Raw genomic sequence first — 25,394 nt, forward strand, 5'->3', positions numbered from 1 at the left:
TGTCCTGAGCATATGAAAGTAGGCCAAGCTGTCCTCTACCTGAAAGATGAGGCCGACCTTTGGTGGAGGGAAAATGGCACTAGACTAAGCGCTGCTGAGGGATTCAATTGGGATTCTTTTATTGTTGCCTTGAGGGGGAAGTTCTATCCTCCTTTTATGAGGAAGCAGAAAGCCCAGGAATTTATCAACCTTAGGATGGGGAATATGACCATCGCTGAATACTACAGTAAGTTTATAGCTTTGTCGAGGTTTGCACCTGAGGTGGTAGCTACTGAGGAACTAAAGGCTCAGAGGTTTGAACAGGGGTTAACCGATGAAATCCAACTGGGATTAGGCGGGGAAACCTTTACGTCCTTAGACATTGTGTATGGGAGAGCTGCCCATATTTATGGCCTGCAGACCAGGAGGGACAAAAAGAACATTGTTGTTGGGGATAAAAGGAAAGAGTTTAATGCTGGGGGAAGTCAGGGGAACTTCAAAAGGAATAGAAATGGAAATGGGGATGGTAATGGTAATGGCAACTTTCAGGGAAGGAATAACCAGGGGAATAACTACACCAACAAAAACCAGCCTAACAGAGTGCATCACTGTAAGATGTGCAACAACAATCACCCTGGGAAGGACTGTAAGGGGGAATTGGTGACTTGCAACTACTGTCGTAAGAAGGGGCATAGAGAGTATGAGTGCTTTACAAAGCAGAAGAGAGAGCAGAATGGTAGTGGGAGTAGTAACCAAGGGAAACCAGGGTTTAACCATTCGGGGAACCAAGGTTCGAAGCCTGCTGGGGCACCAAACAACCAGGGAAACCAAAACAAACCTGCCAATGGAAACAACAATAACATCAAGGCTCCCGGAAAGCTGTTCGTAATGAGTAGAAATGAAGCTGAACGTTCTGCAGACGTAGTTTCGGGTACTTTCTCTATCAACTCCTTACCTGTTAAAACATTGTTTGATTCAGGGGCAACATATTCTTTTATTTCGACCTCTATTGTTAAAAATTTGAAGTTAGTAGATTTTGAGGCAATTGATTCACCTGTTAGTATGCCTAATGGTGCAACAATAAGGTGTACGAAATTATTTAAGAACTTGCCTTTGAAAATAAAAGATTGCACTTTTCCATCTAATTTGATAGAATTTAGTTTGGGGGACCTAGATGTGATTCTGGGGATGGATTGGCTAAGCTTATACAAGGCCAGGATAGACTGCGAGATTCAGAAAGTAAGCCTAAAGAACCCTACTGGGAAATCAATATCATATAGACGTTTTGGGAAGTCTGGGAACTTTGGGGTGATCTCCGCATTACAAGTGAGGAAACTGGTCAATAAAGGGTGTGAACTATTTTTCTGTAGTGTCCAAGATGTGAGTAAGAAAGTTGGGGTAGAGATAGGGGATGTCCCAATCGTAAGAGAATTTGTAGATGTATTTCCGGATGAGATTCCGGGTATGCCACCGGCTAGAACCCTTGAATTTACCATAGAGTTAAATCCCGGAACTGCACCTATATCCAAAGCACCTTATAGGATGGCACCCCCAGAAATGAGTGAGTTAAAAATACAATTGCAGGACTTGTTCGACAAGGGGTACATTAGGCCTAGTGCATCACCGTGGGGAGCTCCAGTATTGTTTGTCAAAAAGAAAGATGGGAGTATGCGGCTATGTATTGATTATAGGGAGTTGAACAACGTAACAATCAAAAACAAATATCCTTTGCCTAGGATAGATGACCTGTTTGACCAGTTGAACGGGGCAAGTGTATTCTCAAAGATTGATTTGCGTTCGGGATATCACCAATTGAGGGTAGCTGAAAAAGACATCCCTAAGACTGCATTTAGGACTCGTTATGGCCATTATGAGTTTACAGTAATGCCTTTTGGGTTAACCAATGCACCCGCCATCTTTATGGACCTGATGAATAGGATTTTCCATGAGTTCCTAGATAAGTTTGTGGTGGTATTCATTGATGATATTCTGATCTATTCGAGGAATGAAAAGGAACATGACGAACATTTGAGGGTTATCTTGGAGACGCTTAGGAAGAACCAGTTGTATGCAAAGTTCTCTAAGTGCGAGTTCCGTCTGGAAAAGGTAGCATTTTTGGGGCATTATGTGTCAAAGGAAGGAGTCTCTGTGGATCCTGCCAAGATTCAAGCTGTGAGTGAGTGGCCTACCCCGAAGAATGTGTCTGATATTCGGAGTTTCTTAGGTCTAGCTGGGTATTATAGGAGATTTGTGAGAGATTTCTCAAAGATAGCAAGACCCATAACCAACTTGATGAAGAAAGAATCAAAATTTGAGTGGAGCGAAAAATGTGAGGAAGCCTTCCAAATTCTCAAAGAGCGTTTAACCTCAGCACCTGTTTTAACCTTGCCTGATGGGAATGAAGGGTTTGAGGTGTATAGTGATGCGTCGAAGAATGGGTTGGGGTGTGTATTACAGCAAAATGGGAAGGTGATTGCGTATGCGTCGCGTCAATTAAAACCATATGAGGCTAATTACCCTACCCACGATCTAGAGCTAGCTGCGATTGTTTTCGCTTTGAAAATTTGGAGACATTACCTCTATGGGGCAACATGTAAGATCTTCACAGACCACAAAAGCCTAAAATACATTTTCACCCAGAAAGATCTCAACATGAGACAAAGAAGATGGTTAGAGTTGATCAAAGACTATGATTTGAACATCCAGTACCATGAGGGGAAAGCAAACGTAGTTGCCGATGCATTGAGTAGAAAATCTAGCCATAGTATGAATGTCTTGGTAGTGCCTGAAGAGTTGTGTCGAGACATGCAGAGACTTAGCCTGGAAATAGTAAACCCTGGGGAAACCAAAGCAAAACTGAGCGCATTATCATTGGGGTTGTCTATATTCGAGGAGATTAGAGAAAGTCAAGCCGGGGATGAGTGCCTAGAGAGAATCAAAGAAAAGATGGGTCAAGGGAAAGAAGTAGATTTCAAGATTCATGAGGATGGTAGTTTGAGGTTCAAAGGGAGATGGTGTGTACCACAGAAGTGTGAAGAACTCAAGAGACGTCTTATGGATGAGGGGCATAATACTCCATATTCTGTGCACCCTGGGGGTGACAAATTGTACAAAGACCTGAAACAAATCTATTGGTGGCCTAATATGAAACGGGAAGTTGCTGAGTTTGTGTCTAGATGCCTAACCTGTCAGAAAGTCAAAATAGACCACAAAAGACCCATGGGGAAAGTTCAACCTTTAGAAGTGCCTGGATGGAAGTGGGATTCCATTTCTATGGATTTTGTTACTGCCTTGCCTAGATCAAAGAACGGAAATGATACCATTTGGGTGATTGTGGATCGTCTAACAAAATCAGCCGTGTTTATTCCGATTAAAGAGACTTGGAAAAAGAAACAGCTTGCAAGGACATACATTAAGCATGTAGTGAGGTTGCATGGGGTCCCAACCGATATTATCTCAGACCGTGATTCAAGATTCCTCTCGAAATTTTGGCAAAAGGTCCAGTTGAACCTTGGGACAACTTTGAAAATGAGCACTGCTTTCCACCCTGCAACCGATGGTCAGACTGAGAGAACAAACCAGACTATGGAAGATATGTTGAGGGCTTGTGCGATTGACTTTAAGGGTAGTTGGGAAGACCATCTAGACTTGATCGAATTCTCATACAACAATAGCTACCATGCAAGCATTAAGATGGCACCTTTTGAGGCACTATATGGGAGAAAATGTAGAAGTCCCACCTGCTGGAATGATTTCAGTGAAAATATAATCTTGGGAACGGAATTCATTGAGGAGACTGTCAAGAATGTAAAAATGATTCAGGCTAGAATTCAAGCTGCCCAGGATAGGCAAAAGAGTTATGCTGATCTGAAAAGAAGAGATGATGAATTTGCAGTAGGTGATAAAGTGTTCTTGAAAGTATCACCAACCAAGGGTGTGATGAGATTCGGGAAAAAGGGGAAGCTAAGTGCCAAGTATGTAGGCCCATATGAGATTCTGCAACGAATAGGGAAAGTAGCTTACAAGTTAGCCTTGCCAATGGAGTTCGAAAAGATGCACGACGTGTTTCACATTTCCCAACTAAAGCGCTATATCCCTGATGAGCGTCATATCTTAGAGCCTGAGAGAATCCAGATCGATAGTAGCCTCACATACGAAGAAAGGCCTGTGAAAATCCTTGATAGAAAAGTGCGTAGTACACGCAATAAGGACGTCAGCATAGTGAAAGTGCTTTGGTCAAACCACGAGTACGAAGAGGCAACGTGGGAAGCCGAAGCTGAAATGAAGATCAAGTATCCAGAGTTATTTCCTGAGGTGAGTTACGAGGGCGTAACTCGTTTTCTTTAAGGGGGGTAGAATGCGATAGAAATTCGCGCTTTTTACCTATTTTTATGGTATTTTTATGCATTTTATGCTTATTTTTAGCCACTTCTACATGTTGATGCAAGTAAATAGATTCTCCGCATAAGAAAATGTGTTCTTGAATATTGCAAGTAACTCTTTGTTGGCAAAAGAGTGAACAAGAGTGGCACAAAGTGCTTCTACAATAAGAATAAGTTGAAAAGTTTGGAAAGATATGTGAATTTTCGTGTCAAGTTTCGGGACGAAACTTCTTTTAAGAGGGGTAGATTGTAATCCCCCGTAATTTTATATATTTTGTTTATATATTTTAACGTATATTAATACATTTAAATATAATTTACGGATTTCAGAAATGAATGTGTAATTAAAATATAATTATTTTATTTCATTTTGAATAATTTTAATGATTTATGAAATCAAAATGTATTTTTGAATTTTACGTTAAAACGAATTCGAATTTCGAAATCACGTTCGATTGAAATTAGCAAGCAACCCTAACCATTTCGGATTCAATAACCTAAACCCTACTCCTAGCCCAATTGGGTAAAAGCCCAAACCAATAAAAATACTCCCTCCCCTTTTCTAATGCACGTGAACCCAAAGAAACACAAAAAAAAAACCTCCTCTTGCTCCTTCACTGTTCACGTAACAAGCACCAAACCCTCAACACCCTCCTCCTTGCTGCCGCTGCTCACGCCGCCGGACCCACCAGCACGTCACCGGCATCCCGTCGCCACTGGTAACGCTCACCTTCTCTCTTGTCGTTCTCTTTCTCTTGTTCGTTTTCTTGATCTCCTCCTCAACCGGTTCTTGTTCTCGCACAGCACCACCACCACGCTGAGCGCTCGTGGTTCGGCAATAACCGCCGTCCTCGTCGTCCACCCTTGCACGGTAGATTCCTCCTCCTTATTTCCGTTCTCCCGTCGTGTTTTCCTTTCTTTCGTTTCCTTTTCATGGCTCTCAAACCATGCCTTGATTGTTTTGCCAGCAACACCACCTCGCCGCACCGCCGCGTGCCGCCCAGCCTTCCTCGCCGCACCGCCGCGTGCCGCCCAGCCTTCCTCGTCGCCGGCAGTTCTCCCCCTTCCCTTATTCGGTTAAACCCTTAAACCCTAGACTAATTGAATGTCTTAATTATATATATTTTTAGCTTAAATTATGATTCTTGAATTTAGATTATAAGTCTCATGGTTTAATTTGCAAATTTCAGATTTTTACACGTGCGTAATTGAATTATTAATTTTCAGATTCGTATATTATAATTTAAACAATATTATTTTATTTTCAGATTATATAAATGCATTGAAATATTAGTTTTTTTGATTGATTAAAGTATGAAATTCAAGGTTTTTATGATTGTAAATCATGGTAGGTCGAGTATGGATTATTAAATTTGTTGTTTCAATGTACTAGGGACGTAGATTGACCATGGTGAAGCTTTTAAATGAATCTATAGTGCGGAAAATTTAAAGTACGATGTTTGCAAAAGTTTTCAACGAATTTCAATAACTAATTCAACAATTATGATTCTAGGAAATCAAATGTTTAAGTTTTGATATTGGGGAAAGTTCTAAATATGCTTAGGATGCAATTAGAATGCTTTATTATGGTTGTCAATGATCAGAAATTGATTGAGATTATTTATTGGTTGTTTTAGGCGGAGAATTCTCTTTAGGCGACTTTTGAAAGTGTTAAAGTGGCCTATCAGTTTGTTTACACAAGGTACGTACATACCTGTGTGCTTGGAATGTGTGCTAATTGTTGAAACCATGTGTATTATTGATGAACCTGGTTATGTTAATGTTGTTGATGAACTTAGTCGGGTTGAAACTGCATGTTTGATACTGTTGGATGAACATATTAAACCTTTATTGCATTTTGAGGATTATAACATGTTAGTATGGAAGATTGATGCAAACATGTTTGATTGGGAACACTAGATTGTTTAGTATATAATTCAGATCAGTTAATTGTTGTTCCCTTTTTAGCTTTTCACTACTTTATGAGGGCGGAGGACCTCATTTAGTAAGTTGAAACCTTATACCCATATTCAGGGGTTAATTAGTATTAAAGAAAAGATTGGAGTTAATTGGAATGAGTCTTGTTAGATGCCTTTGTGATCACTTACTCAATTCCAAGATAAAAACAGTTATAAATAAATGTGAGTTGCATGCCTTATGTGATTGTTGAGTCATAACAGGGTGTCAATTTGTAAATCATGTAAAGTGAAACTGAGTAGCAATAGCTTTAGACTGTGCACGTCTAAAGTGACGGACAAACAGGAGTTGGGGTTCATGGTGGTAGCCCATGGCCTTTCATTCGGACCGGATTGATCACCGCGTCCTATTTTCAGTCAAACGTTCCTCGATATCGCAGGTCACTGAGGTTACGGAGTCGCGCCCGTACCTCGCCTAGCTAGAAAACTCGGTCCATTGCCTATTTAAATTAAAATAATGTTATTGTTATAAAAAGTCTAGTCCAGTCTAGCTTAGTCTAGTTAGGTATGGTCGTTAGATTATCATGCTTTGTTTGCCCTTAATTATGTTTAATAGTATCATGTTAGGATTTTTATTGCTTTAGTATGTAGTACTCAGCTTTGCTGATTACGTGCTTGTTTGTGTGTGTTGATCATGGCTATGCCTTATTGATCCTGTGATGACCCATTTCTGGTGAGCAGTCTCTAAGGATCAATAAGCATTGCCCATCTACAGGTTTGAAGATGATGCATCATTGGGATCGGGATTAGAGAGCTTGTAGTTCTATTTGTTTAATTAAGTGATTCAATTTGTTAACTTGAATTTGAAACTTGTCGTACTATTCGTATTTCCTTATTTCAGTTAATTGTTTTGGACCTAATATGTAATAGATTAATTATGAACCCAAAAGTTAGTTTTATGTTTTCCGCTGCAAAATTCTGAATAAGCCGTACGTTTTTACACGGGCGATAATACTTTGATAATTCCCTACAGTTATATTTAAAAAGAGGTTATTTTAGAAAATGGGAATTGTCGGGGTGTTACAATACATGTGGATTTATGGGGTTCTTATAGAGTAAAAAGCTTAGATGGGGCATCATATTTTCTGACTATATTGGATGATCATAGTAGGATTACCTGGACATATTTGCCTCACAATAAACAACAAGTGTATAGAGTGATTTCTGAGTTCTTGTCCATGGTTGAAACTCAGTTTAACAAGAAAGTTAAGAGACTTAGATCTGACAATGGAATAGAAATTGTGAAAGAAAGTTGCAGGACATTGTTTGCCACAAAAGGTATAATACATGAGAAAAGTGTTCCCTATGTTCCTCAACAGAATGGCAGAGTTGAGAGGAAGCACAGGAGTTTACTTGAGATTGCTAGAGCATTAAGATTTCAATCTGGTTTGCCCAAGAAGTTTTGGGGTGAGTGTGTTCTGACAGCTACTCATCTAATCAACAAACTTCCTTCAAAATTGTTGAACTGGAAGTCTCCTTTTGAAGTGATGTTCAACAATGCACCTGTTTATGACAGATTAAGGGTGTTTGGTTCACTTTGTTTTGCACATAACAACAAGATTCAAAGGGACAAATTTGATCCCAGAACAAGAAGGTGTGTGTTTATTGGCTATCCTGCCAATTACAAAGCTTTCAAGTGTTATGATCTTGATACACATGACATATTTTATCCAGAGATATCATTTTCTTTGAAAATATTTTCCCATACAAGATTTCAAATTCTGACAAATCCTTATCTTCATTCCCTCAAATGATAAATTTTGGTACTGAATCCTCTAACATAAACACAGATTCTACATATCTATCTCTTTCTTCTAACTCTCAACCAATTCTTCATTCTCCATCTAATTCTTCTGTTCCACAGACTTTACACAATTCTCCATCTTTATCTACTTCACATGATACATCTTCTTCTCCTGAATCTTTTCACAGTTCTGATCTTGGACAAGATATTTCTGTCACTCATGTTCCTGATTTGAGAACTGTTCCTACTGAACCTGTTATTAGACATTCTGCAAGGTTGGTTAGACCTTCTACAATTCTGAAAGATTTTGTTGGCAGTTATGTACCTCATAGGGATGTGCCTTCACCCACTACTACTGAGTCTCTCTCTTTTTGTGTCAAATCACCTGCTGATGATGTTGAAAATGATGACAGCTGGTTGATTGCCATGGCACTTGATAACTATGACACTTGGGAATCTTTGGCTTTTTCTGTATTACCTACACACACTGATCCTAAGCATTATAATCAGGCAAAACATGACAGCAACTGGGTGTTGGCCATGAACAAAGAACTTCATGCTTTAGAAAGCAATGATACTTGGGAGCTCACAGTGTTACCAAAGGACAAGAAGGCAATTGGTTCTAAGTGGGTGTAAAGAACCAAGTTAAACCCTGATCACACTATAGAAAGACATAAAGCAAGGCTTGTTGCCATTGGATATCAGCAAGTTGAGGGTAAAGACTTTACCCAAACTTTTTCTCCTGTTGCTAAGTTGGCTACAGTAAGAATAGTGATTTCTCTTGCTGCTATGAGGGGATGGAAATTATTTCAGCTAGATGTGAACAATGCATTCCTGCATGGTTATATTGATGAGGAGGTTTACATGAAACCCCCTCCTGGTTACACTAAAGCTAATCCTGATGAAGTATGTAAACTCAAAAGATCCATTTATGGCTTGAGACAAGCCTCTAGACAGTGGAACAAAGAGTTGAGTAAATTTCTGAAAACTCTAGACTTCCAACAATCAAAACAGGACTATTCTCTTTTCACTAGAAGCAATAATGGAGAATTTCTCATTGTCTTGGTATATGTAGATGATATCTTGGTAACTGGTACCTCTGTGCATCAAATTGAAGAAGTCAAAGCTTTACTAGATCAAGCATTCACCATTAAAGATCTTGGCAAGCTCTCATACTTTCTTGGCATTGAAGTACACATAAATGAACATGGTATTTTCTTATCCCAAAGAAAATACATCAAAGATATACTCACTGATGCAGGAATGGAAGATTGTATAGCTGCTCCTGCACCTTTATCTTGTGGTTTGAAACTGTCTCTAGACTCAGGTGAGTTGCTTGATGAACCTGATGTTTACAGAAGGTTAGTTGGAAGACTACTATATCTGGGAATCACTAGACCAGATTTGTCCTACAGTGTGCAGCATCTTAGTCAATTTGTTCATAATCCTCGAGTTCCACATCTAAGAGCTGCACTACATGTACTAAAGTATCTGAAAGGTACTCTTGATGATGGAATCTGGTATTCTGCTAAATCAGAAGCTCAATTATCTCCTTACAGTGATGCAGACTGGAGCTCTTGTCAATTCAGCAGCAGATCCCTGAATGCATATGCTATATTTTTAGGGAACAATCTGATCTCATGGAAAACTAAGAAACAAAGAAGTGTAAGCAAATCTTCTGCTGAAGCAGAATACAGAAGCATGTCAGTTACTGCAAGTGAGCTAGTCTGGATTCAGGGTTTGTTGGAAGATCTTCAGGTCACACTTCCCCTACCTGTTCATCTCTTTTGTGACAATAAATCTGCTGAACACCTTGCTCAAAATCCTATGTTTCATGACAAGACAAAGCATCTCAAACGTGACATGCACTATGTTCGTGAACAAGTTGAAGATGGGTTCATACAAACAGTTCATGTTTCTAGTTCTAATCAGCTTGCAGACTTGCTCACTAAGCCTTTAGCTTCCTCTCAACACAAAATTCTGTGTTCCAAGCTTGGACTTATATCAAAGGTCCAGCTTGAAGGGGGAGTATATAGGATTTATAACAATATTTATATTTTATTATTTTTATTTCAAAAGGTTGTTAGAGGTTGTTAGGCTGTTAGGCTTAGTTGTTAGAAGCCTTGCCTACTTTATGCTCTTCTCTTTGCTTGTATATAAGCTGTATTCTTCTCATCATTTCAGTTTGTAACAATAATGAGAATACAACTCTAATCTCCCAATTCTGATTCTCTCTAATTCTATAATATTACATTAGGGAACGATATTCCTAGAAATTGATTTAATCAAGATTAGTGGAACTTAAAATTGTAAGCTTATTTAAACAAACTAAATATAATTCAATAAAAATACGACGTATATATATAGATCGATAAATAAAACTAATGATATTTGAACATTTTTGTTGTTAGGTCAACTTACCCGAACACTAACCATGTTCAATCAACAAATCTTTTACCAACCGTTTTTCGCGTTTTACCAACCAATTTTAGCGGTTGGTAATTAATCAATTTCTTGTAGTGCTAGCTATTACGTGGGCCATATTAAGCACTCATTTTCCTTCTTGAATTGGAATTATCATCCATGCATCAAGGTGAACTTATTCATTAAAGTTTCAATTCAACAAAGACTTCAAATTGCAACACCTAGTTTAAGCTAGCTCCATCATTTTAGAGGTTGACATAACTTATTGATAAATATTTGATCGGAAATTGATCCGCTTGTAAACACATTAGATGAGAGTCTGACTACATATAAAGCCATCAAAATTCAACCCTAAAATCATTTGGTAATAAATAGAGTAATCCATTGAAGTATATGTTACGTACTCATCAATTATCATCCATCTATTTCTTCAATGTGGTACAAATCACATACCATACAAGTTCTTCTTATATACTATATTATAATCGTTAATTAAGCCTAATGCATGTTTAGTAACACTTTGGGGTGTTAACTTTTATGATTTTACACTACAATTAGTTTCTCGCAATATATTCTAAAGCTAGCTATATTCAACACCTAACAACTTTTTGGGTGAAATTTCATATCATACATCTGATGAGTGATGATAGTATAGCCATGTTTTTAGGTGGAGAAAAATAGCTAGCCTTTACGTTGTTTTGTTATAAGGTTGTTTGTAAGATGTGCACTACATCATCTTTTTCTTTTACCAAAAACGCAGTCATCTCATCAGAAATTAGAAAGCTTTAATCTTAAGTTATTGCTAAATCAAAACTACAATATGGTTACTTATATTTTATTTAAACAACGTAAAATTGCTTCTCGAATATAAAAGCGACAATTATTCAGAAACGTGGATATTATCATTAATTTTTGAATTGGGTGTTATTGATAACTTTCTTGTAAAAAGTCATAATAGATTGACGTTTTTGCTCCAATCCAAGTGACACACAATTAAATTTATATTAATTAATTAAAGGTCAAAATAGTTGTCAATCCTATTCGAAATTGGAAAAGGTAGAGCTTCGTGAATTTCATCATAACAAGACAAGAAAATAGCAATCCGATCCGATGTAAGCTACGCAAACCCACCGTATTGTGCATTCCAACCCCACGTTTCGTAGCTCCCCTAAAAGTTCGTTCATATTCAGCTTATTGGATATACTTACTTCTTGTGCAAGGCATAATCTGTATTTAATTAATTCTATTCGAATTTATTAATTATTGAATTGACATACCCTGTATAAAAAAGATATATCGTGCCATATAATATACGGTAAGAAAAATGGATCCTACTATATAAATCAGCACCTATTAAATGTTAGCTAGCCTAATACGCAGGTTTTCGCTTGAGCTGATGAGTAGAGTTTAGTATCCAAAAATATATTGTACAATTCATAACTGGATATATGAGTTTTAATAAGTTCAGATAATAGTGACTAGAGCATCACACTGAAACAAATCATAAATATATCAATTTATGTATCTAGTTATGTTGAAACAAAGTTTCATTTTATTCAATTTATTATATATTACCTCCGTTCTAAAATTATCTTTATAGTTACTATTTGCACAAATATTAAGACAACAAAAAAATAATGTGTAAAAAGGTGGGTGAATATAATCAATATGGATAAAATAAGTGAAATGTGAAAAAAATTGGGTGAGTGTAAGAAAAAAATGGGTAAAGTGAGTGAACAGTTGTAAATGTAGTGGGGCAATAGGGGTAAGTTAGTAAATTTTTATGTCCAAAAATAGTACAAAACACAATATAAAGAATATCATGAAATAAACTAAAACGAAAAGTGTAAAGACCATTTTAAAACAGATGTAGTAATTATAATACTCGGTATGTAGATCCCTGTATTTATACACGGGGTAAAGATTTATTATAAGAAATTCTAGTATGGATTCGATTGTCATTCATAGTGAAAATTTAGATGATGATCGACTTGATATTGTAATTATATAACTTACTGAATTTGAAGCAAAAAAAAGATTGAGAATTCTACATATTCACTTGATACAACTTTTATGAACTTATTAAAACTTATTATTGCATGGTAGATTATGAAGTAGTTAAGTTGTAGAACTCTTGTTTGAATCAATCTCATAATGTAATTTTGTAAGGAATAATCAACACTAGTCTTTTTATTTTTAGTCTTTTATTTTTTGAAGGTAGAAAATCAATTGATTAATAAAGAGTAATACGAGATTCACAAGAGAAATACACATATAAAAAAATAACAAGTTGAATCAAACAATCAACACTAGTCTATCATAATAGAATCAACGCGTCTCCTGTGTGACCAGCCACACCATCAATTAACTTGATGGTGTGACAAGCGAGCACAACGTACTCCCTCTTGGGCAACGACTATGGAGAAGGTTATTGACTGATGTTACTTGACTTTCTATGCTGGTGTTACTTATACTTGTATTCTATATATGTTACTTATCTTGTTTTATTGTAGTTTCTTGAATTTCATGTTAGAGGTTTCTTGTATAGTCTGATGTTACTTTACTTTCTATGTTGATGTTACTTATACATTGTATTCGTTGTTATTTTTCTTGTTTTATTACAGTTTCATGTCCGAGGTTCCTCGTATAGATTGGTGTTACATGACTTTCTATGTTGTTGTTACTTATACATTGTTTTCGTGGTTAGTTCTTGTTTTATTGCAGTTTCTTCAATTTCATATTAAAAGTTACTTGTATAGACTAATGTTACTTGACTTTCTATGATGGTGTTACTTTTAGTTATTGCAGTTTCTTCAATTTCATTTAGAAGTTCCTTGTATAAGCTGGTGTTACTTTATTTTTTTTATACTGGTGTTACTTTATTTTTTAGTTTGGTGTTACTTATACATTGTATTCACTTTTATTTTTCTTGTTTTATTGCAGTTTCTTCAATTTCATGTTAGAGGTTCCTTGTATAGACTAAAATTACTTTATTTTATATTTTGGTGTTACTTTTAAGTTCCGCTAACCAACATGTTGGGCTTTAAACGACTCGTTGGAGTTATTTATAAGTGTAAAAACGCCACACCGTATAAGACTTGAGGTAATAGAATATGATAAATCTTGTAATATTATAATTAATCTTATGTGTAACGCAAATTAAAGGAATCATATCCATTAATAAATTCAATTTGTGTAATCTTAACTGCTAATAAATCGTTATTCCTTTCGTATTCTAATTACAATCGCCCACAATCCTAACACGAAAAATAAAAAAAAATCGTTTTCAAAATATTCACACATCGATTTATATATGGATAGACGTCTACATCGCCAATACTTTTACATCACCATACGTCCAAGTATGTGAAAGAATCAACCCATAGTTTCTTATGAACAAAGACTCCACAATTTCTCCTAACTAAGCATTAGATATGAAAAAAGAGATTTCTATTATTAAAAAGTCGCCTTTTAAAAAACCATAAATTAACAACAAAAATAATTTTAGCCTAAAATACACAAACAACAAAAGGTCATTAAAGTCAATTAACCATAAATCTTTACACACCTTTAGCCCACGTATCCTACGTGGCCTCAATTAACGTCCAACTATCAACTTATTTTTACTTCTCATGCAAGGCTACAAATTTTCCGCTAATTAAACGGTCAATTTTTCCAAAAGGACAAAATCGTCAATTCAAATTAAAACCATAAAAGTGGGCCCCACTCAATACCGCCTTACCTCCCAAGTTTCGAAATCCATAATTATTTTATTTTATAAAAAAAACTTTCTATTTTTAGTAAACCGACGGCAATTAGGAGTAGTAGTTTCCCTTTTCGCTACATAAATACTGCTGGCAATCTAACCCTAACCCGACATCCGAGTTTAGCCCGACTATATTTACTGAGATAAATCTGAGCTTTGAACGAATGATCCGAATTCAATCTGATTTGATTTATTTATCATATCCCCTCATTTTCAGAATACTCGCATCGTTTTTCTTATAAAATCGTCCCGGATTACTTATAATGTTTGTATAAATGATAAATTTGTATTAATATTATATTTACCCATGGACATACCTATGTATTGCTACTCCCTAAAAAAAACATTACAAAATGAGTAATTTTGCAGTACCTCTTCAAAAGTTGACACGTTTCTCACTATTTATATTAAAAAATATTCATTATCAACTACCCTCTAATTAAATAATAAGTCAATTACATTGCATTAAACTACGTGTCGGTCAAACCGGTTCGAGTATTCCGAGGCGGAGGGAGTATTTCATTGTTAATGCCGTGAAAAACGGATTTGATCTTACTGACATCCGATAAAAACCGAATTAACCCAATAAACATTGACCATTCAATTCGTATTAGACAATGTTACCGCACAATACGTTGTCCAATTAGAACTAAACTGATTGGACTGGACCAATAATCGATCGACTAGCCCAATTTCAATCCTATTAATTATTTTTGGTGTGAATGAGCCACAATGGCGGGGATGAGAATTGATCCCAAGATCAACTGGAACCGGAATGGAAGCTCTAACCAACTAAGCTATCCATCACTCTCTAACAATCCTATTCATAGTTATATTAAGTTTTATACAAGTACTATTAGGTATACTACGAAATCGACCTGAATTGAACTTGATCCAAACCCAACCGCTGATCGGAATTACCACCCTTGTTGTGATAAATCGACCTGAGCTAAACCTGATCCGAACCCAACGGCTGACCCGAATTACCACCCTTGTTGCGATAAATATCCCACAGCTTGCGATATAAACCGCCAACTTCAAAATCTTGAAACCGCCTTTTGGAAAAAGAAAACCGGAAACCGGATTCCTAACAAGTCGGTTCATCTGTTACGTAAATTCTTTCTCTTACGACTTTCTCTCTCCTCCACCACCTTATATATAAGCATTCCGCCCTTTTATTATTCCGACAATCCAAATTTCGTGAACCCGAATATCTGAAATATAATCCTTCCTTGGAGATTAAGAAATCGATTTTCCAGCTTCAATTTTAAATGAACTTTTGATTTTTTTTAATCTTTCTCAAAATTCATTGATTTTTGATTTCTTCGTTTGAATTTTTCCAATAATAATAATGGAAGTTTGCAATGATGTTCAACACCACCTTGAATTCTCCAAGAGTTTCTTCAATGGCGGTTTTGATAATGATTCCGCCGCCTCTGATTGCGAAAGCGGTGTCACGGGTGGCAGCGGTGGCGGCGGTGACTCTTCATCTTCCTCTGGTTATCGCCGGCGAGGAGTATTTGATGAGGCGCTTGCGGTTGAGCTGACTGAAGATGAGAGAAGCTCCGAGGTGATTCGACGGAGGTTTCTCTCTGCTATGGTGGATAATACGGAGGTGGTTTCGCTTCATCGGAGGAATTGGGCGTTGGATTTCTCAGCTCAAGCTCGAGTTCAATCGTTTCAGTTTCACTCCAAAGCTTTGGCTGCTAAGCTTCGCGTTGGTTGCGGCGGTGGTGGTGATGTTGGAGGTGGTTCCTCCGTCGTCAAATTCGCCTGGTTCGGCGGTTCGAAAGAGAGGATTCAGCAGGTTTTGTCCCGTGGTTTTAGCTTCCACGACCTCCAACACAACAACAATGCCGCCATTTTTCTTTCCCCTGATCACTCCCCTGCTCAAAGGTACTTTTTAATTAATTCATCCTTTCACTCATTCTTCCTCCATTAATATTCTGATTTCTAATTTTGATTGATTTTTCTTGCAGTGTGGAGAAATCGATTCCAGACAGAAATGGAGTCAGGCATGTATTACTCTGCCGTGTTCTACTCGGGAAATCCGAGTTGATTCCCGCGAACTCAACCCAAACAGAGCCGAGTTCCGACGAATTCGACTCAGGGGTGGACGATTTTGACAATCCAAACAAATACATAATCTGGAGTAATAACATGAACTCCCACATTTTGCCTGAATATGTTGTTAGTTTCACAATTCCACCGCCTTCGTCTAGAATAACCAAAGGTAATTTCAATCAATATTCAATTACAGTACTATTACCTCCGTCCTCGAATAATCTATTTATCGATCAATATGATTAATTTTCGGTGTTCTAATTGAAATTACCAGGGTTTTCAAAGATGCAAAATGCGATTAAAATGCCAACATCGCCATGGATTTCATTTCCAGCACTAATTTCCGTTTTGGGGAGATTCTTGCCTGCTGATGCAATTTCCTTGATCAGCAAGTATCATAAGGAGTATAAAGTAAGTCTTCAATTATAAATTTATTCATTTAATTCAATCATAAATTAATAAAGTATTTTTATTCAACTAATTTTTATTTAATTAAATTATTTTGTTGCAGGAAAGAAGGCTTTCGCGACCAGAGCTTATCAAAATAGTGAGACAAATAGCAGGGGATAAGCTGTTAATTGCTGTTATTAAATCTTGTAAAGGCGCTAAGGTAAACACCCTTTTATTTTTTGTTTTTTATGAACTACTGTTATTTTCTCGGAATACCTGATTTTCACGCGTTCAGTTATGTTATTCGTACATGTACTGTATAGCAAAATATCAATTTGTCAATCACCTTCTTCCATTTGAATCCAATTGTTTAAAATAAGTAATTTGCAGATATTCTTGATTAAAAAACAAAGTCGGTTTAGGGGTGTTTAATTATAATATTATGTCGGCTATCTAGTATCTAATACGTGTTGAAATTAATTAGTCTAACCATCATATTGAAGGATGAATTTGGGGTGCTTATTCAACACACTTTAAAGATCAAGTAGAATCATATTCAGATCGTATTTTACAATTAATTTGGATATAAATAGTACGAGTACTCTGTATTTGACAACTTGTGCAAATTGGGAAATGCATTATTGTTGTGATCTTGATACACCTTATCGATTACGTTTGGTGGTTGCTGCTTGATGAGTTGATGCATGTGCGGTGTGCCCATGCGTTCCGTGTTCTATTCTGATTTTCCCCCAACATCTGTACTGTCCTGTTTAATTTTTTTTCCCAACAAAATTATTCTAAATTTGAAATTTACAACTAGCTTAGTGGGTTAAGTATTGAAGAGGTAGGCTGGCAGCCAAGACGTCTAATCAAAATGTTACCAATCCACAAATGTATGTTACATTAGAAAAATGAACAAATTAGTATATCTAATGTGATCTTGTTAATAGAGGGCAGTCTATTGTGATTTTGTACATCGTTTTTAAATAAGATTGTGAATTTTGAAATTCACGACTAGCTTACTTGGTTAAGTGTTAAAGTGGTAGTCAAGACTTCTAATCAAAACATTACCAATCCACTAATATATGTTAGTTTGGAAAAATGAAAAAATTAGATGTATCTAATGTGATCTTGTTAATAAAGGGCAGTCTATTATGATTTTATGCATCGTGTTTAAGTAAGACTTTGTACATCTACACACTATGTCTTGGCTAGTTTTTTTGCTAAGTTGTTGAGTTATATCTTGTTCCGACTAAATAAACACAAAGTACAACGTACACAAGTTCTATTGTTATAGAAACAGGCTACAATTTGTTTAGTCTTTTGTTCAATTGAGATTGATAGTAAATTTGTTTTGTTAATGAAATTATTAGACGCTAAATGAATTTGTTTCTCTATTTTTGTAGGAATTGAAGATCCCATTTGGTTTCTTGCGTAGTAGGAATACTAACAAGGATTAGGAAGCTAAGCTAGTTACATACGAGTGCCAATTTTCGGTGTTATAGACCGGGTTTGATTGTTGTGGTTGAATTGGATACGAATGTAAATTTGTTTTTTTTGGGAAGGGGGGTGGGGGTGCGAAGATGATAGAAAGAATTAACAAAAGCATACACTAGTTTGTAATGATCCTAAATGCTCAAAGAGCATACATATATGATGGGGTTGTATCTTACTAGATAGATCAAAGTAATGTACATGTATTCAAAATCTTGTATTACAAAGATCTATATTGGAATGAGAATGATCACATTTGTTGAACTTTCCTCTAAATTTAGCATTTTCTGTTTTTGTCACATACAAATTTAGCCTCACTATCACAGTTGCCTTTGTGATTACGTTGTTGTTATCAAGAATCAAATGAAAAGGAATTCATAACTAAACCAATTGTATAAATGAAGTTTTGCTCATTGAACTTACTTTTATTAATAATCTTACAATATCATATTATATGACTTCTTTAACAATTATAATTTTTTAAAATCGAAGTGATTCTAACTATTGTTTCTATCATAACATTGAAAGAATTGGTGCATATGACAAACCTGATCATATGTCTAGATCAAATGATCTTATTGTGTATTTTTTATTATTTTGAAAATCTAAACGGATAATCAATAAGATGTTTGTATTTTCACATCAATTGATCCACCTTATTCATCACAGACGAAACAAGTCACCTCGAAAAACGAGTCCCATCAACCTTATATGTCTAGATCAAATGATCGTGTATATTTTTTTTATTTTGAAAATTTAAACGGGTAATCACTAGGATGTTTGTATTTTCACATCAACTGATCCACATTATTCATCACAGACGAAACGAGTCACCTCAAAAAATGAGTCACGTGACATGATGACACTTTGACAAAACCATATGGGAGGTTTTTAATTACAAATATAGCAAATTCAATTGCAAAGAGGTAGACAGTTTTAACACTTGTTTTGGAGTGATAAAAAAATGGCAAGATTATAAAAAGAAGTAATATGAAAGTGGCTATTGAACTAACTTGGTAGACAACCTTATTCTACGGGCACGTGAAGAGAGAGAGAAGGGCAGGGCGGGCAGGTGGGCAGCAACAGAGCACTTCGCATTAGCGGCCCTGAGAAAGCGCCCAAAATATCTGAGGCATGAATAGCAAAGCCCACAGCAGCTGACCAAAACCGTGGGTGGTGGGACTTTGTAACTTGGTAACTTGTGCTTTGGTGTTAAAACCGTGTGTTCGTTGGTATAGTAGTGGCTACTAGTGGTTAGTGTAGTGGTTAAATTAGTTTATATTAGACATACAACTGTATCAGTAATTGAGTATGGTCACTTTGTGATGTGATTGTGGTCCAAAATGAGTTTAATTGTAGTATATCATTTTCGTTTTGAGAGCTAGCTCTACCAACATCAATCATTCAATCATGTTATATGTACTCAACTTGACTTGATTATGCACAATTGGATTTTTTTTATTTATTTGAGGGGAGAATTGGATTGTGAGTTGTGGTTATAGATGGCCAATGAGGCAGGTTGGGTGGGTCATGGGTGGATTTGGTGGATATAGACGAGTTTTAGAAGCTGATATATGGTATGATCAATCTAGATGATTACCTGAATTTTTAAGTTACAAAATTTATGTGAATAATACGGTGTAATACGTTATCGACGTACTCACATAAATGTAGTTAATGTATATTTAAACAATAAAATTAAAAATTATTAGCATTTCAAACATAAAAGTAGTTTAAATTAGGATGTCTGGTCAGGTGGGTCACATGGTTAAGTGGTTGGATTGGTCAGGTGTGTTGTGGTGGGTTGTGTCGGGTCACTTGGGGGTGGGTTGATATGGATTGTGTTGGAAAAACTCGACTCGTGACACATCAAAAAAAATCCGGATTGGGCAGTTTTGTTATACTTAGGTCATAAATGGATCCGACACATATGATCCACTACGAGTTGTGTCAGGATGGGTTGGGTACTGGCCATCTGTAGTTGTGGTACATATAGTTGTGTTGATTATTCAATTATTCATGTAAATATATTGTTCTTCTCTTTCTGAATAGATTCATAACTTTGACTTTTATACGGAATACTATTAAAAGGTTAGGTTTGACTTGATTTTTAATAATATATTAAAAATCCTATGCTATTGAATTAGTTTACTAATAGAAAATTAGAGATATTAATGATTAAAGTTGTGCATTATAACAGACTTACGAACGATTTTTTTCCCCCTTGTAAGAAGAGTAGAGGGTGTGGTAGGGAAATTCCCATTCTCAAGCATAAAACAATTGATGATGATAAAACCTGTAAGTTTAACCTCCAAATCACAAGGTGAGTTCTCCTCTAACTCCACCAAGTTCACGAAACTAATTGCGACGAGAAACAAGGTTGTCATACGTGAATATTGTTACGTTAGAACTTAGAAGTGGTTATAGATATGTACGAAGCAAGAGAAATAGGCAGTCAATTTAGGCCCAATGAAATTTAAGGGAGACTGTAAAAAGCCTCCTAAACTCCTGGTTCGATCGATTAGGCCACAAGACCCACAACACATACTTTTTTTTGGTTGCAAATGAGCCACAAGGGTGGGGATGAGAATCGATCCCAGGATCACCTGGAACCGGGTTGGAAGCTCTAACCAACTGAGCTATCCATCACTCTCACTAGACCTGCTCAACGGGCCGGGTTAGGGCCGGGCCAAAATTAAACGGGCCGGGACAGGCCAGGCTCACAATATTGTCGGGCCGGGACGGGCCGGATATTAAACGGGTTTTAATGGACTGAGCTTAATTTGAGTTTGTATGTATTTCAATGAATAAAATTAAACGGGCCGGGCTGGGCCCGACCCTTTTATAAAAGTAAAGGGCTCAGCCCTTTTAAAAATGGGCTGGATCCGGGCTGCTAATGGGCCCCCAGCCCACTGAACAGGTCTAGCTCTCACCCACAACACATACTGATTGGATAAAAAAAATGTCTTTAACCCCTTCATAAGACAGACTGGTGCATGGAACAAAGTCTCCAACATCAAATCAATGAAGCCTTGCAATATTGGATGTACACTGCCCAAAACCTCGTCACAGGGACTTGCGACGAAACAAAACAAGAAAGAGGGAAATTGAAAATCATATGAACTTGCTAACTGGCGGCAAAACAGAACAAAAAACGGGGAAATTACTTTGAAAGCTAATTCGACAGACGTATGAACTCGCTAACCAACGACAAAACAGAACAAGAAATTGGGAAATTACTTCGAAAGCTAATTCGACAAATGTATGAACCTGCTTAACTGGGATTAATATGGTTGGATTATACAAATTCCAACACTGCAATATTCTTCCTATTCTATAGAAATTTCTATGTTACAAGTTCAACTGTTTGTCAAGGAGAAAATAAATTAAGTATTGATATAATGAAATACCTGGTTCAGAGCATTGAGTACCTAAACAATCATGGTTTTTTTGCCTCACTTTCCGTGTTCTTTCTCCCTCCAAATTGCATGTACTTCATCAGTTCGAAATCTCTGAGTAAATGTTGATTCCTCGAGTGGGGTAGATAATCCATGGGCATAAGCAAGAAGACCCGTGTATGCAATCATGGCACCGTTGTCAATGCAATACCTGTCGTCAGTGGCAAATAACCGTCCACCTCTCTCAGAACACATTATCCTCATCATTTCTTGCAATCTCTCATTGCAACCGACACCCCCAACGATAAGAACGTCTTTTGCATCACAATGAGCCATCGCTCTTTCTGTTATTTCAACAAGCATGGCAAAGAGAGTTTCCTACAACACCAACAATTAAATAGAAAGAAACTAATTCACAGATTTCAATAGTTGTAGATATAACAAGTTTTTTCTTCTTTTTTTGTGTTTTTATCAGAGCAGACATAAAATAAGTACGTACTTGCAGGGAGTAACACAAGTCGGCGGGTGTGCACTCATTGCTTTTAAGCTTCTCCTCGGCTGTGGTTTCAATGAAGCTCAATATGCCACTGAATGAAACATCCATTCCCTTTACGGCATATGGAAGATCTATGAATTTCTCACCTTTCTTAGCAAGCTGGTCATCAACAGAACAAGCAAAATTAACAGGACATCATATCCACAAATTACAATTATACAGCAGAGAGAAATGTCCGCTGCTATCCAGTATATTAGTATGTATCCCTCTGTTTATCATATTCAGAGATGTGTACTAGTATGCAACCTCGCCCTCAACCCAAGACAAAAAGGAAAGAAATAGACAGTGCAGAAAACTAACAGAGGGTGTTCATTTAGTTATGAAATAAAAAGGTACAATAAAAAGATGAGAAAGGCAGGCATAACGGATAGACTATACAATCGTGCCGTTCTAAATTTCTAACCAAACACACCACAAGTTGCGGAAATCACACGTCCACAGAATATGCAAGTACAGTTTTCTTTACTTACCGCCTAAACTCTTCTATGGCGTATTTTATTGTGGTATGATGTATGAAAGTAGCTAGGAAATGTTCTTTGCATCAAACAAAGTAAACACCTAAAGTTGAGCAACGCAATAACAAAATGGGAATGCAAAACTCAAAGTCTACACCAATACTGAAAACTCAAAGTTCTAAACAACTGGTTACCCATCTACCAAAAGAAATCCGTCCTCCTCCTAGATGACCTTACAATGTCCATGAATAGTGTAATGCTGTAATACGATTTTTATCTACTGAGAAACTCACCTACGAAATGACAAGATTAATATTTTGATCACTGATAAAGCGGCTAAAATACTTCTAAATAACTCTGAGAAAAACAAAGAAAAGGAAACAACAATATCAAGAGAAAATAATTGATAAAAGGGGCTTGTTCTACCTGTTCAATATTATATCCAGGACTTGGATCATTCGAAAGTGTCAAAACTCGAGCAAACCGATCCAAGCAATTCCCAACAGCAATATCAATGGTCTCCCCAAAAATCCGATAGCGCCCCTCACTGTACGCAATCACTTGGGTATTACCCCCACTAACATACAGCACAACAGGATCAACCGCCCCGGTAACAATCCTCCCCATCTCAATATGAGCAACACAGTGATTAACACCAACAATAGGCTTCTTCCACAGCTGCGAAAGAACCCTCACAACAACCGCAGAGACTTGCAATGGAGCTCCCATCCCGGGGCCTTTGGTGTAACAAAGGCAGTCAATTTCATCTGGGGTTATTCCAGCAATCTTTAGAGCAGATTTCACAAGGGGCAGGACATGTTCAAGGTGATGGTGGGCGGTTTCTCGAGGAAGAAACCCGTGTCCTGGTGGGGTAATGTAGGTGTGTCGTGGGTTCGATAAGATGGTTCCATCTAGGGTTACAACACCCACACCAATCTTATTAGCTGATCCTTCAAAACCAAGGGCTATCATTCTCTTCTTGCTCATTTTTACCCAGAAATCGATAGCACTATAATAAACCCTAAAATTGCAAATTCACACAATTAACTTCTTTCTACTCGCGTACACTCTTATAAGAGTTATAACGTTATAACTACTTCACTGCCAAAGTGCCAATATATTTAAGGTGTAAAATCATCAAAATCTCAGAAATTCATCAATAATTTACTGGGTTTTTTCCCCCAATTAGGTCCATAATTAAATGCGAGAAATCCAAACAATGTTATAAGAAAATTAAAGCTTTCTACATAATCAATGTAAGATAACTGTTCAAGCTTCAATTCATGGGCAGGACAGCATGTAAAGCAATTAAATTTAAGGGGAAATGAAGAGAGTGAATTAGAGGAGATAGATATAGAATTAGTAATGAAGAGAAATATGAACATTTACCAGATAAGTTGCACAGTACAAGAGTACAGAAATCGAGCACGATTGCGCCGCCGGCGGACTGAACTGCGACGAGTGGGAGAATGCTAATATTATCACAGGCCGATTTTTTTAACAGTTCCACTTTTATATTGGTAGCGGTTTCGGAAATGAGAACGGTGTATTTTTTTTTTCTTGTTTTTTTTTATATTAAAGAGAACATCAGATCTTACTTAAATTAAGATTAATCAAATACTCCTTAGGAAACTATCAAAGCATGAAACTAAAATATCAACAAAACGAAAAAAAATTACTAACAAAAAAAGATAAATATTATAAAATTTAGTTAATTCAATATTAATATTTTTTTTGATGCGAATGGGCCACATGGACAACATAAATTACAAATGATGGTGGGGGATTCAATCTGAGACCTATTATACACAGGTCCTCAATCTTAACCAATAGACCAACACCTCATTAGTAACTATCAATATAAATAAAGAAGAAAACTTAAATTAATGCTCTTTTTTAATAGTTTTCTAATTTTATAGAAATCTCGTGCAAGTTTTGTTTGTTCATTTAATCTCCTCAATTCCTCGTGTTCTTGCTTGCTGCAATTCCAGATCAACATTGTGAAATAGAGCACATCATTCGTTCATTTCTGATAGTTGGTTTTTTTTTTTTTTTTTTCTTCTTCTTCTTGATTATGCCATTTGTAGGGGAAGGGTTGTTGGGATATCATTGTTGACTCATTTTTAAATATTTTAAATATTTATTCATGATTATGCATAATTTAATCATGTTTCACGATTATGTTGTATTTTTCTGTTTAGAAATACTCGCAACGTTTGGACTTTGTACACTATTCACATATTCTACTTTGACTATTATTAGTGATTTATATGTAAGATAAAATATATATAGTCATGTGAGATCTTGTAGATTCATCTCAATATGTATTTTCAAATTATCAATTTTTTATAACTTTTTCTTAAAGAGAATTAAATATATTAATGATCAAAGTTGTGCATTGGGCATGCGTGAAATTAATAAACGCTGCGAGTAAAAATAAACGGAGAAAGTATAATTTAATCATTCTAACAAAAAAAATCCAATGTGTCTTGATCACGATTCATTATAATTCTAGATTATAATTTGTTTTGTATATATGTACCAATATTGTAGAACTTCAAGGGAAGTGTCAAGTGTGGACGCATTCACGGCCCGTTTGGTAGCCGGTCATAAATGGTGGCAATGGGAATGAATTTATATGAAATTGTAAGGAAAATCGATATCCATTCCCATGGTAATGCTAATCGAATCAAAATTATCTCTTTTTCTTTATAAATTTCCATTACCATTCATTACCATCTGGGGAGTGATATTAGGTGAGAATGC

The 25,394-nt window shown here is 36.4% G+C and overlaps 2 protein-coding genes and 1 long non-coding RNA gene across 3 annotated transcripts; 2 read left to right on the forward strand and 1 right to left on the reverse strand.

Annotated features, from left to right (window-relative positions):
- Positions 1 to 4,952: 4,952 nt before the first annotated feature.
- LOC130462108 (uncharacterized) lies at positions 4,953 to 7,355 on the forward strand. Its single transcript, XR_008922248.1, has 5 exons — positions 4,953 to 5,080; positions 5,166 to 5,232; positions 5,330 to 5,437; positions 5,999 to 6,063; positions 7,019 to 7,355. It is a non-coding gene; the product is annotated as an uncharacterized lncRNA (long non-coding RNA).
- An 8,032-nt stretch (positions 7,356 to 15,387) lies between these two features.
- LOC110789456 (probable inactive poly [ADP-ribose] polymerase SRO5) lies at positions 15,388 to 18,483 on the forward strand. The gene is made up of 5 exons (XM_021994121.2): positions 15,388 to 16,167; positions 16,251 to 16,504; positions 16,610 to 16,746; positions 16,847 to 16,945; positions 18,132 to 18,483. Exons 1-5 carry the CDS (start codon positions 15,623 to 15,625, stop codon positions 18,183 to 18,185), a joined length of 1,089 nt encoding a protein of 362 aa, XP_021849813.1. The 5' UTR covers positions 15,388 to 15,622; the 3' UTR covers positions 18,186 to 18,483.
- A 2,997-nt stretch (positions 18,484 to 21,480) lies between these two features.
- Positions 21,481 to 24,182, reverse strand: LOC110789455 (uncharacterized). The gene is made up of 4 exons (XM_021994120.2): positions 24,018 to 24,182; positions 23,055 to 23,649; positions 22,117 to 22,272; positions 21,481 to 21,995 (listed from the first exon to the last, which is right to left on the reverse strand). Exons 2-4 carry the CDS (start codon positions 23,613 to 23,615, stop codon positions 21,675 to 21,677), a joined length of 1,038 nt encoding a protein of 345 aa, XP_021849812.1. The 5' UTR covers positions 23,616 to 23,649; positions 24,018 to 24,182; the 3' UTR covers positions 21,481 to 21,674.
- Positions 24,183 to 25,394: the final 1,212 nt, after the last annotated feature.

The sequence above is a fragment of the Spinacia oleracea genome, chromosome 5, assembly GCF_020520425.1.
Source record: "Spinacia oleracea cultivar Varoflay chromosome 5, BTI_SOV_V1, whole genome shotgun sequence".
NCBI classification, from domain to species: Eukaryota; Viridiplantae; Streptophyta; class Magnoliopsida; order Caryophyllales; family Amaranthaceae; genus Spinacia; species Spinacia oleracea.